This window comes from Myripristis murdjan, chromosome 5 (assembly GCF_902150065.1).
Source record: "Myripristis murdjan chromosome 5, fMyrMur1.1, whole genome shotgun sequence".
NCBI lineage: Eukaryota > Metazoa > Chordata > Actinopteri > Holocentriformes > Holocentridae > Myripristis > Myripristis murdjan.
This window is the reverse complement of record NC_043984.1, coordinates 21516655-21529232: the sequence shown is the minus strand read 5'-3', so window position 1 is coordinate 21529232 and position 12578 is coordinate 21516655. Positions and strand designations below refer to the sequence as shown.

Below are 12578 nucleotides of genomic sequence, written 5' to 3'. Positions count from 1 at the left end.
GCTGCTCTGTGATCATGTTGCCTTCTAAGTGAATTTGAGTAGCCAAGTGCAGCCACAATAGACAAAAAGACTAGATTTATTGTACATCAGAATTAGTTAAATGCTTTTAATTGTGAGAGCCCAAATGAAAAGGGAGGTATGGGCCTAAATATCTCAAGGGGCCCATCAGACAAAACTGCCCAACCATTTTTACATCAAAGTAATAGGTGCATAAAGCCTAATGGGTTTTTAATATTTAACTGCAGTTTCAGAGGGGTGTAATGATGCAGTGCTGATTGATGAAAATATGTGATGAAACGTACAAGAGCATTTTACTGCATTATTTATCTTTTGTGCACATTTGACATCAAAACATCAGAATCAATACAGGCATTTGGAGGTTTTCAACAGTCTATCATCTCCCACCATAGATCAGTCCTGATTTGCAGCTGACTTTAAAGTCTGATTTTTGATGCGACTGGAACAGAGCCTTAATCGTCATTTAACCCGGAAGATGACTTTTGGTCGCCATTCCAAAATAAAAGCCCTCAGCAAATAGGTTAACTCGCGCAAAGTTAAGATAATTGAGAAATAATAAATTTCCCTAACATTATGGCCATACACGCTGAAATAAAAGACTGAAACAAAAAGCCTGAAGAGGACGCACATTTTCTGGTGCCTAGTTAAAACAGCCAGAGAGCGGAATAATCTGACTGGCACTTCTGGAAAAGGAGTGAGCTTGTTTAAAAAATAAAAATGAACGTGTAAAATGTTGTCGTCACTAATCTCGGTGCGACACATACATACCTTTTCCGTTAGCCAAACATGCTATTGACACTTTAGTTTCAATACTACTTAAGGTTATGGTTCCTATGTGCAAACGCCGATCTGTAGTTCACCTGATCTGGAACGCAACCAGCGGTTCTCCTGCTGCGCTCCGTCACTGCTTCATGTATGTGAGAACTAACTGGTGATACTGGTAAACATTATCATATACAACATGACCTGCACAGGAGAAGAAGCCGGCCCGTTCCCCGTGGACGACGGCCTGTTCGCCGACACATTTTCCGAGGACAGCGTTTACAAATTCATCGGTGAAGAGCTGAGGATCAGCCAGCTGTTCAGCGCCAACCTCGGCGTGGCTGCGCCGGTGTGGGACGCGGTAAGACCGGCCGCTCGCTGTCCTCCTCACGGGTTGTGATGGTTTGATGTGAATCTAAATGTGTTTCTGAGTCTGTTTATGTCTCCCCGCACAGGCTCTACATCTGTGTCGGTACTTCGAGGAGCAGTCGCTGGACCTGAGAGGAAAGCGCATCATAGAGCTCGGCGCCGGGACGGGGCTTGTTGGGATTTTGGCAGCGCGTTTAGGTGCGTATCAACTCCTCGAGCTGGTTGTGTACCCACCGTCCCACGTGGGGATGGGACACCAATATTCACTTTCACCATAATCTCAGCTACAGGAGCAACAAAAGGGGGTAGTGAGGCTGTGTGGCATCATAAACCAGAAGTAACTAATTACACTTACTCCTGTTACTCTAATTGAGTAGTTTTTTTTACTGTTTCTTGAGTACAGTTTTGCTCGTCATGTCCAAATTTCCAGTAAAAGCTGCAGGATGAAAAACTGCAGATGGTTGGTGGAAGTGCGGCTCATTTAGACTCAACTGGCAATAAATGTGGAATAAGAGTGAAGAAGAGAAATAGTATCAGTGAGTTGGCCTAACAATGAGAACCATGAAGTCTCAACCATCAGATTATGTACTTATTCCGTTTGTCAGTTGAGTCTACAGGGCCCTCACTTCAATTAATCCTTTGCAATTTTGCGTAATGCCCCTTTAAATGAATGAAGTTTGAACCCGCACTCTCCTCCTTTTCTGACCACATGGAAAAGATCACACCTAATACAGTTATTGTTTTGAAAAAGTAACTCAGTAACTTTTAATTGAGGTACTGTTTACTTTTACTGCAGTAGATTTTTACAGCAGTACTTCTACTTCTACTTAAGTAAAATATCAGCAAAGTAACAGTACTTGTACTTGGGTAGGACTCTTTCCACCACTGCATATAACTGGATTGGTGTTACCATGGCACCCATCTCTGTCTGTCAGCTGGCTGCAGCACGATTGTCATATTAAACTACTTAACACAGAAAACATTTTTAAAAAAGCTTGTATCTGAATCAGGAAACTGGATTCATATGGTGTAAGTAAGAAAAAATTTAGAGACTGTTTACATAAGTCTTGTGGAAACGTTTTAAACTTTTCATATGTGTACATGGTATGGCCACCTGAGGGCTAAGACTATCCAGAATTATAAACATGGCCAGTAACATTATTGGGAAAGAGCAGAGATAGATAGATACTCATAAAGCAGGTACATCATAAATTTTAGCTTTTTAAACAAGGTTAGGCTGCTGGAGTTTCTAATGTGATCCGGTCAGCGGCTCCAACAGAGACATCCTCGGGATATAGTGCAAAATTTGGAAGAGGATGTCCTCAATAATGTCCAGTCAGTGTCCACTTTATTAGGTCCACCTGTACAATCTAATGCAGCTCAATGCAACAGCTCTGTCATAACGTTTACCTTCTTAAGAAAGTTTATAATGTTCAATTTTTGTTGACATTGTGGAGAATGTGTAAATTTAGTCATGGGTTTATTACTGAGGTTGTAGTTTGCAGAGGTCTTATACTGGACTACATTCTATTTAGAGGTGTTTCTATTTTCCTCTTTATTTATATACATGAGGGGGACAGAATAGTAGAAACACCTCTCAATAAAATGTAGTCCAGCACAACAGCAGCACTAACGATGAGCTCAATGCCAAACATAGAATTGAATGAACACCTCTATTACTGTGACAAAAAGAAAACCTGAGCATTATAGGCATCATAAAAGGAAACTGTATGGCAGAACAGTTGTATTGGATTGTATTAGATTGCAGTAATAAAGTGGCCACTGAGTGTATACATTAATGTATTGAAATATCCCTGAAGAATCAGATTCTCACATGGGCTCTGTTTCAGGAGCAGACGTGACCCTTACAGACCTTCCTCTGGCCGTCCCACAGCTGGAGACCAACGTCTCTGCCAACAGGCCCTCTCGGGGCTGGCCCGCCACCCCTCCGGCTGTCCTGCCTCTGTCTTGGGGGCAGGACCAGCTCAGCTTCCCCTCTGACTGGGACTTGGTGTTGGGTGCAGATATCGTCTACCTCTCTGAGACATACCCGCTTCTACTGGAGACACTCGTGCATTTGTGCAAGAACGGTGCTGTGGTCTATCTTTCATCCATGATGCGGAAGGAGCACGGAACTCCTGGTTTCTTTGAGGAGAGTCTGCCGAGTCGATTTCACGTGGAGCTCGTGCACCGCGACGCCAAGCAGAACATTAACATCTACAGGGCCTCTCTGAGGACAGCCCAGTGACAGCTTTCCAGGCCCAGGACTTGGATTTTTAATCGTCAGTGATTACCAGTTGTGCCTCCGGTTTCTTCCGTGCCTTGTTTTCATAAGAGAATTTAATAAAATGTGGTTAATGAATAGTGCACACTATACAGATGTCAGAGGCAACAGCTCATTTGTTTTGTTTTGTTTTTCCCCCCGTATATTTGTATTTATCCTATATGTTGACCATTTTCCATCACTTGACAGATCCCAAGTGTCCTCTGTCACTTGTGAACAATTTCATTTTTTTGGTAATAACTTTTCTATGTGATTGCGAATAGCATACTTTTTTATTTCATCTTTTGTCTTTCATGATCAGTTACGTATTCTGACAATTTGCTAAGTATCTTTGAATTGTGTCTGTATTTTGGGTGACACACTGACTCTTTGTAGATTTTACCTGAATAACTTGACCTCTCATGGAATTTCTTCCCTTTTCTGGTTTATAAATACTTTACAGTTTAAAAAAAAAAAGGTAAAATCACAGGAAATAAAGAATCTTATGGAAAAAATAAAGTAGATCAATTAAAACAAGTAGAATATATAAGTGGATAATCCAATCCCTACCAACTCCCCTTCAAAAAAAAAAAAAAAAAAAAACCAATGTGGCCCAGTGTTATCCATGTATTATCATTCACTAACACTAACACACTAAGTCAAAAAAGACTCCTCAATTCAAATTTTATCAGGCTACCATTAGGAAATTTTATTTTAATAGCAATAAAAGTGATTATTTGAGTCAGGTTGGGCACATTTCCTACGCCTTTATTTGTCATTTAACAGATTTTACTTAAGCACAGAGTTACTTTGACAATAAAATAAATTAATTGCTCCTGAGAGATTGTTATTTTGACAGGGCTCTAACAATGTGGAAAATAAAAAACTCAAATGTTGCCCACAGTTAAACAGCCATGGGAAAAACAAGTACAAGCCATCATTGTGGTTGTACATGCAGTAAGGTAGCTTTATGTTTTGCTCATGAGGTCTGAACGTGTGCTGGGTTTCACTGAGATGGGGAAAAAAAAACTCCGGTGCTCACGGGTATGAGGCAGTAAACTCCGGTTACATACCAGGTGCTCTTTGAGTCAAATCAAACGGAGCATGAGCTCACAGGAGCATTTCAGGCACACTCACATTTACTAAAGTTTACTAAAATTACATTTATTGATTACTAGGGCATATTAAGGTGATAGGCATAAGATACATATGCCACAAATCACCAACCGGTTTGGACTGACAATCTTCCTCAGGGCGTGGCTGGAAACAGATGTCCAACACAGCAAACTGTTTTACTGTGTGACTAAATGACACCAGCACATGACATAATGTACAAAAAACAAAGAAAAACAACAAAATAAAGATGAACATGTTTACAGAGGTGGTTCTGGTCTTCTGTTGATTAGACTCATTTCACCTCGGAGCAGATGACACCACACACACTCCTCTCTGACTGCAGCTTACTATGTTTTGTTCCTGAGTGACTGTGATGGTTAGGTGACCGATCAGGCCCATTGCTTCCTGATAACCCAGCAGCAGTCAACCTGTTTGAGTAAGTCATACATCCCTGTTTGGTTTTCAACAGACACAGAGCAATTTGCTGAAGTGGTATGAAGAGAACGTGAGAATAAAGAAAACAAAGGACATCTTGGAGCGATTGTTTCATTTCCTCTCAAAACGTAGAAGGCACTTTGGTGTAGATGAGGGAAGCTGTTACAGTGATAAATCTTCTCACCTTTATTTTAGTATTTTATTTTGCTCAGTCAGGATCAACACAAATTAGAGAGAGCAATCTGATACACCATAATATAACTGTTGTTAGTCAAAACTTAGTAGCACACATGCATTGGGGCAGGTTCTTCTTTGCTTCATGACCTTAAGAGTTTTTTGGTTTATTGGTTGGTTTTTGTCTCTTTCTCTTTTTAGCTGGGATTACAACTATTATTTTCTCAATGTGGACCCTGTTGTCTCACAATTTCCTTCCTAGTAATAATTTAAAGAAGGATTTGCCTGAACCTCATCTGCCATGCATGTCAAAACACCCGTTTAAAACAATGATTTGTGAGCTTGATCACACTGATAGAGATCACTCCATCCCCAGCAATTCTGTCAACATCAACAGATTGCACTCCCTCCAGCTCACTGTCTGTACGCACTTCATCCCCTCTCTCCTGCTGTCTGCTGATGTACAGAGTTTCTGTTCAGAAAAGGAAAGCCTGTTTGTCACGCTGGAGAGTTTCAAAGAAAGGGAGACAACCCGTCCACACCCCAGCTCTCCCTCTACTACAATTCACCCGACAAAACAACAGATCTCTATCTACATCCAGAGTCTGCTGCCCGCCGAGTGCAGCCCTCCCGCCACAGAGTCATGCAAAGTGCATAATTATTATCTGTTTCACTGGCAGGAAGCATCATTTCCAGTTATGAAAAAATCATGTTGCTCAGAGGTGGTGATACCGACTGATTGGATATCAAGTGGAAATTCGACTCCAGACACTTTTTACACTGACAAGAAAACATCCACAGCCATTGTAATTACAGTGTAAACACAATTTGTTGTATTAAAAGGTGTTTCCATTCTACGCTCATAATCTGGAAACTCACTGAGTATTATAAGAGTGTGCACGGCTAAGAGAGCTGATTTTTAGTTGCTTTTGGGTATTAAATATTACACTTGAATTCATTTAATACATTTATGTCAAAAAGCCTTTGTCATCTGAAACATGTGTTTCCTTGAAAATCATGCATTTGAGATTAGCTTTTTGTGCCACATTTGGCTGCTTGCCTAGGAAATAAACCCATGTTCCAGCCTTACACCTCGAGTGGTAAATTACAATTACAGCTCTGCTATTTTGGTCTTATCTACAGTGAAGTGATGCAGCTACAGTGCAGTATTTTTAATAAACTAGCTAAAGAATTTCTCTTTGGCACTTTGACCGGGCAAGCTGGCTGTGGATGAGAGGAGGACGGCCTTACGGTGACAGGGGAGTGAGTGTATGTAGTGCAAGTGGAGTGGGAGGGGGATTGAAAAACACTGTCGTTTTAAAACAAGTTGTCCTGTTTGGACTTCATTAGACTTCACGCCCCACAAGGACGGTACTCTGAAAACAGCAACTGAAGGTATGTGTGACAAACACTGCATGCTTGTGTCCATTTCTAAATGTATTTAGTAATATTTAATAATTTATAACTAAGTTTAGTGTTAAGTTCTTGTTGAAAGTTTTGAAAACTTTCTTTTTAGAAAAACTACAATGTAGCACATAATCTAGGAGGCAAAAGATATTCTTCCAGTTTTCTTTTCAAATTTAAGAAAAGTATACAGTTGCTAAGAGATAGAGATAAAAAGCCTGTATGTTTTCCCCATTCATATTTCAGAACTGAGCTTGTCATACCAGACCAAATGATGGACTATTGGGCTGAGAATCAGGGGCATTCACCTCTGTATGCCAAATATGGCACTGTTCCTGGACGAAACTGTACACATGTGTGAGTTCAGTATCATAAAATCTGTTTCATTTAGTTTATTCTGTTTGTCTGCTAAGGCTGCTAGACTGTTGGCAATATGCTGACAGAGATATTATTGTCATTTACCAAGAGATAGTATATCCTGAAATGAGCTGTGATGTGGAATATGGCTTTGGCTGAAATCATATATTCCTCTGTGAATTAATGAACATACTGTTATCTTTACATCATTTTATCCACAGCTATCATGACAAACATCAAGCAACACATTATCCACTGTATCTGTGTGAGCAGCAAGACCAAGGCAGGGAGTCCAGCTGCTGGACCGTGCCAGGATCCAGAACGGGAGGGGCCCTACAGGACTACACAAACTGGACAGACCCAGAACTGACAGCCCCTTCCTCTCACTTCCCTTTTATTCTGGACAGTCAGTCTCGACAGCCCCCGGACCTCGGTGAATATCTGCCTCCAGAGAACAGGGAAAGAGAGTGGATAGCAGCAGGAGCTCACCGCGCAATGAGAGAAAGTGAGAGAGGATATCTGAGGGAGGGATGGCAGAGGCAGTGGGAGCCCTGCAGTCCTGTCCGCTACAGAGGCGACACCCCCAAGAGGAGTCTGAGCGACAGCAGCTATCGGGAGCTGGAGGCTTGGGCAGCTCGCTACAGCCACTCACTTCCAAGGAGGAAACGTATGGGGGTCGAGCTGAGGGGGGCATCCCAGGGGCTGCCCGAGGGCAACAGGACTCTGGAGAGGGACCACAGGAGTGTGACAGACCCTCGAGTGGCAGCACTGCATCAAACCAGACTGCCTGCAAACATCAGAGAATTAGGACAGTGGGATAGAGGGGGCCGACAGCAACCCATGACTCATTATCCATCACAACCCCATGTCCCACATATGAGCTACATGCCAGACATCAAAGAAAAGACAGGCTCCCAAAGGAGGATGTTTAGCCAGCCTCCTGGCTATATCGCACCTCCTCCCTATAACCGCCCTCATAAAAGTTCACCTGTAATGCATCACTATGACAGATACACCACCAGCTGGGAGCAGGAAGGTAAGAGACAAACATACTGTTCACAGCCCACACCCAGAAAGCTGGATTTCTCTGAAGATTTGCAGGCTCAGAGGGTAGGAGAGAAGGAAAACTTTACAAAAGAGGAGTGGAGGCCAAAAATGGCCGCAGAATTTGAAGGACACAGGCATCAAAGACAGGCGACAGATGCTTTATGGACAAGTAGTCCTATGCACACACAGAGCATGCAGATGCAACCTGACAGGATTTCGCCTCCACAACAGCCAATGTTACAAGAAGTTCAGAATACAAAAATAAATGAGGACCCATCTCCAACAGTCATTGAAGGAAGGAAATTCAAATTTAATAAAAAGACAGGTGGAACAACCATATTTTGTCTGGTGTCGCGAATAAGTGGCACGACAGACCTGTCAAGTCCTTCCAAAGAAACAGAAACCCCACCTTTGCCACTTTACACGTCACAAACAAATATTCAAAACAAAGAAAAAGGAGAGGTTTCTAGCAATCTGAGGGCCAGTGGTGACATTCACCAAACACATAAGCTTGCAGATGAAGTGGACTTCAGTGTTCAAGAGAAGTTAAGAGCCGCTGCCCAGCCCTCTAGTCCCAGAAATCTCAAAGTCAAACCAAACAGGACCCCAACCCTGGTAAAGAGAGAAGACGCAACTGCTTGCACAAAGGAGATGCTTGGAGGTCATGATAAAAATCACAAAACAGAGACAGATGTTTCTTTCCCAGAAATGACTAAAATTAATGATGCAAACGCTGCATTTGAGAGTCAAGTTGCTCCACCACTGCCGCCTGTTTCAGCCAAATACCCTTTGTGGAAGGAGCCTAGTTACACAGACAGGGTGGAAACTGAGAGGTCCTCCCCCAGCTGTTTGAAAGCAAACAGCGAAGGAGGTGAATCAGGGGATCTGCCCAACAGAGCGGATAGTCCTAAAGTTGGTGGTCATCCCATCGACATTGAAGTCAGGAGATTAGAAATCAAGGAAGACACAGAATCTGAGGACAGCAGTGGCCTGCTGGTTATTGACACAACTTGTGTCGTGGTAAGAATGGAGCTGATTCCATCGCCTAAGAAAGAGCATGTTCATTACTTATCTTCACCATACACTGAACCCAGTCCTCTTGGTGATCAGTCACCCACCCCTTCTGAGTTTATCCAGTCAGATAAACAAATAAATCAGGATGTGACAACTGACCAAACAGAAACATCAACCCAGATAAACTCCTCGCCTATGGATGAAAAGCCCGACACCGAACTTGATATCGTGGAGGCAAAAGCACCTGTACAGACTGAGGAGGAAAGTGAAATCTCTGTCCCCTGCTTGCCCCCACTTTCAGTTTCTGAAAAAGAGACCCTGGAGGAGCGTGCTGAAAGAATCCTGGGAATCCCTCTGCTTGACTCGGTCATTGAGCAAGAAACTGAAGATACAATGGCCTCAATGCAATGTGTTACAGACCAGGAGGAGAAGGGTGAAACATCACAGCTGACAGAGAGTGAGATCAGTGACACTGTTGAGCAGCTCTCAAAAGATATGACAGACGAGTCAGAGCCACAGGAACAAGTAGAATTAGGTCAGGCTGAGGATGCTGCTTGTGTTAAAGAGAGTAATGACACTGAAGATCAGTCAACAGGTGAAGAGCAAGATGAACAGGCATCTAATATATCCGAAGAGAGTGTTACTGACTGCCAAACAGATGCCAGATCTTTACAGGAAACTGAAATTACTCTGTCTGAATCCAGCGATGAGGAAGTCATAAGTGAAAAGAAACAGGAAGAAAACAGTCTACCTGATGATAAGGATGAATATCCGCAATACCCCCCTCAGTGTCTCAGTTCATCCTCTGACCTTTCTAGTTTGTCTTTGCACTCACCGTCAGACTTGCTAGATTACAAAGAGCCCACTTCTGCTCTTAATGTCAAGCTTCCTTCTCTGTCATATGTTTCTGAGTCAAACACAGATGAGAATCTTCATCCTGAGTTGGATTCACTGTCTTCATCAGCAAATCTAGCTTCTCATCATGAAGCCATTGTTTCTGGCATCTCAGAAACCTGCCCCGTTCCTCAGCTGGAGTCTCACACACCTTTTCTTCACCTGCCTCCTCCCCCTCCCTCTGAATCAGCTGTGTTCTCACCTCCCAGTCCTGCTCCTCATCAAGACTATTCCTCAAGTCCTCAGAGTCTTGATTTACTGGATCAAATTGAAGATGCAGGGTCCATTGCTGACTCATGTGTTAAGGACCAGATGGAGGAGGGTGAAACAGCACAGCTGAATAACAGTGAAATCAGTGATTCCCCTGAGTGCTTCTCCAAAGATATGACAGAGGAGCCAGAATCACAGCAACAAGTAGAGCCTGGCCAAGCTACGGATGCTGCGTGTATAAAAGAGGGGAATGACACTCAAGAACAGTTACTGAAAGATGCTGATGAGGATTTTACAGGCTTACAGACATCTACCATACCCAAAGAAAATGCTATTGACAGTCAAGCTCAAAGAGAGGTGACATGTTTGCAGGATATTGAACCATCCAGTGACACGCCTACATTTTCTCCACACCCAGCCTCAGATTCACAGGATTGTGAAATGTTTCCCTTTCCTTTGGATGTCAAGTTCTCACCCTCCCAGATTCCTCCTCTGTCTCATGTTTCTGAGTCAAACACGGATGAAAATCCTCATCCTGAGATGGATTCACTGCCATCATCTACTAACCTAGACCCTCATCTTGAAGCCCCTCCATCTGGCATCTCAGAAGACTGTCCTGTTCCTCAGCTGGAATCTCACACACCATCCCTGCACCTGACACCTCCCCCTCCTCCTGAGTCAGCTGCACTTTCACCCCCCGGCTGTCCTCCGCATGAAGATCATTCCCCAAGTCCTCAGTGTCCTGATTTAGTCAGTAAAAGTGAAGATGCAATGTCCACTGTTGAAGCATGTGTTGAATACCAGAATGAGGAATGTGAAGCATTACAGTTTACAACTAATGAGACCAGCGATGCACTTGAGCACCTCCCCAAAGACATGATGGAGCAACCAGATTCACAGCAACAAGCAGACTTGGGTCAAGCTGATGATGATGATCATGCTCATATAAAAGAGATTTACGATGCTGTAGAACAATTATCAAAACAACATGATGACAGTGATCCTATAGGCCTTCAGAAGACACCTAATATATGCAACGAAGGTTCAGTTCCTGAGATGGATTCACTGCCATCATCAGCTATCCTACCCCCTCATCATGAATCCCCTCTATCTGGCATCTCAGAAACGTGTCCTGTTCCTCAGCTGGAGTCTCACACACCATCCCTGCACCTGCCACCTCCACCTCCCTCTGAATCAGCCGCGCCCTCAGTCCCCAACTCTACTCCCTGTCAAGATCATGCCCCAAGTCCCCAGTCTTTCAATTTGCAAAGTCAACCTGAGGATGCAATGTCCACAGTTGACTCATGTATTGTGGACCAGAATGAGGAAGGAGAACCAGCACAGCTGATGAACAGTGAGATCAGCGATGCGTTTGAGCTCCTCTCCGAAGACATGACAAATGATTCAGAGTTACAGCAACAAGTACAACTTGTTCAACCTAGGGATGCTGCATGTGTAAAAGAGCAGAATGACCATCAAGAGCAATTACCAAAAGAAGCTGATGATGATGATGACCTTACAGACCTTCGGGAACAGACGTCTAACATATCCAAAGAAAATCCCTCTGACTGTCAAACAGAGGTAAACATTTTGCCACCCTCAGACTCGGCAGACTGTGAAATGTCTCCCTGTGCTTTAGATGTCGGGCTCTCACGATCCCATCTGACATCTCAGACACACGTTTTAGACCAGACAAACACAGAGCCTGTTACTCATGTGGAGACGCCTTCCTTCTGTCCTTCAGCTGACATTGCCCCTCATCCTGAAGCCAATCTGTCTGGTATCTCAGAAGCATCCACTGCTGATCTTGACTCTAATAAACCATCCCTTCACTTTCCATCGGTCCCTCCCTCTGAATCAACCTCACTCTCACCCCCCAGCTCTACTCCCCCTCAAGAGGGAAGTAGAAGTGTTTCCTCTGAGTTCTGCCCATTACCTAAACACACAGAAGAGGCCCAGTATCCTAAGTCCTTGTGGGATGCAGTAAATCGCATTAGGAAACATACAGCACCTGACTCAGAGAATGAAGAGGAGGAGGCTAGTGAGTTGTGGGATCCAGAGAGCGTAGGAGAGGATTTGGTCTCATTGGATCTGGTGGTGGATTTGAAATCAGAGGATATAGTGTCACATTGTTGTGAGGGACTTCAAGAGGAAACTGTGTCTTCCCCCAGTGACAGCAGAAAAAATCCTGTCTTTGATAAACCAGGGCAGCCAGAGTTTCCAAAGGAAAATAGTGTTGAGAACACAGAGACAGGGCAAAAGCAGCAAGATAAATGTCCCAGAGGGTCATTTCTTGAAGACTCACAGTCCTGTGGCAGCACAAACAGCCACAGTTCAGGAGACACTGTTACTGGAGCAGCTGAAGGTGGATTTGAGGAAAAGATGTCTGATGCTGTGACAGGGAGAAAGAAAGAGAATGAGAAAGAAAGCAAGACAGATTTTGAAGGGGAGCTTCATGTGGCTCAGGAAGAGAGACAGACTGGCAAAGTAAAAGAAAACACTGTGGTTGAAGAAA

At 43.5% G+C, this 12578-nt stretch overlaps 1 protein-coding gene across 1 annotated transcript; it reads left to right on the top strand.

Moving 5' to 3' along the window:
- Positions 1-766: 766 nt before the first annotated feature.
- LOC115358856 (EEF1A lysine methyltransferase 3) lies at positions 767-4282 on the top strand. The gene is made up of 3 exons (XM_030050941.1): positions 767-1141; positions 1236-1347; positions 3000-4282. The coding sequence occupies exons 1-3, from the start codon at positions 980-982 to the stop codon at positions 3395-3397; spliced, it is 672 nt and encodes a 223-aa protein (XP_029906801.1). The 5' UTR covers positions 767-979; the 3' UTR covers positions 3398-4282.
- Positions 4283-12578: the final 8296 nt, after the last annotated feature.

What these genes read in the sequence shown, in the direction of transcription:
- LOC115358856 (XM_030050941.1), top strand. Translation starts at nt 980, where the DNA reads ATGACCTGCACAGGAGAAGAAGCCGGCCCGTTCCCCGTGGACGACGGC. An exon ending in CTGCGCCGGTGTGGGACGCG is followed by an intron (nt 1,142 to 1,235) that starts GTAAGACCGGCC and finishes CTCCCCGCACAG; the next exon opens with GCTCTACATCTGTGTCGGTA. An exon ending in GATTTTGGCAGCGCGTTTAG is followed by an intron (nt 1,348 to 2,999) that starts GTGCGTATCAAC and finishes GCTCTGTTTCAG; the next exon opens with GAGCAGACGTGACCCTTACA.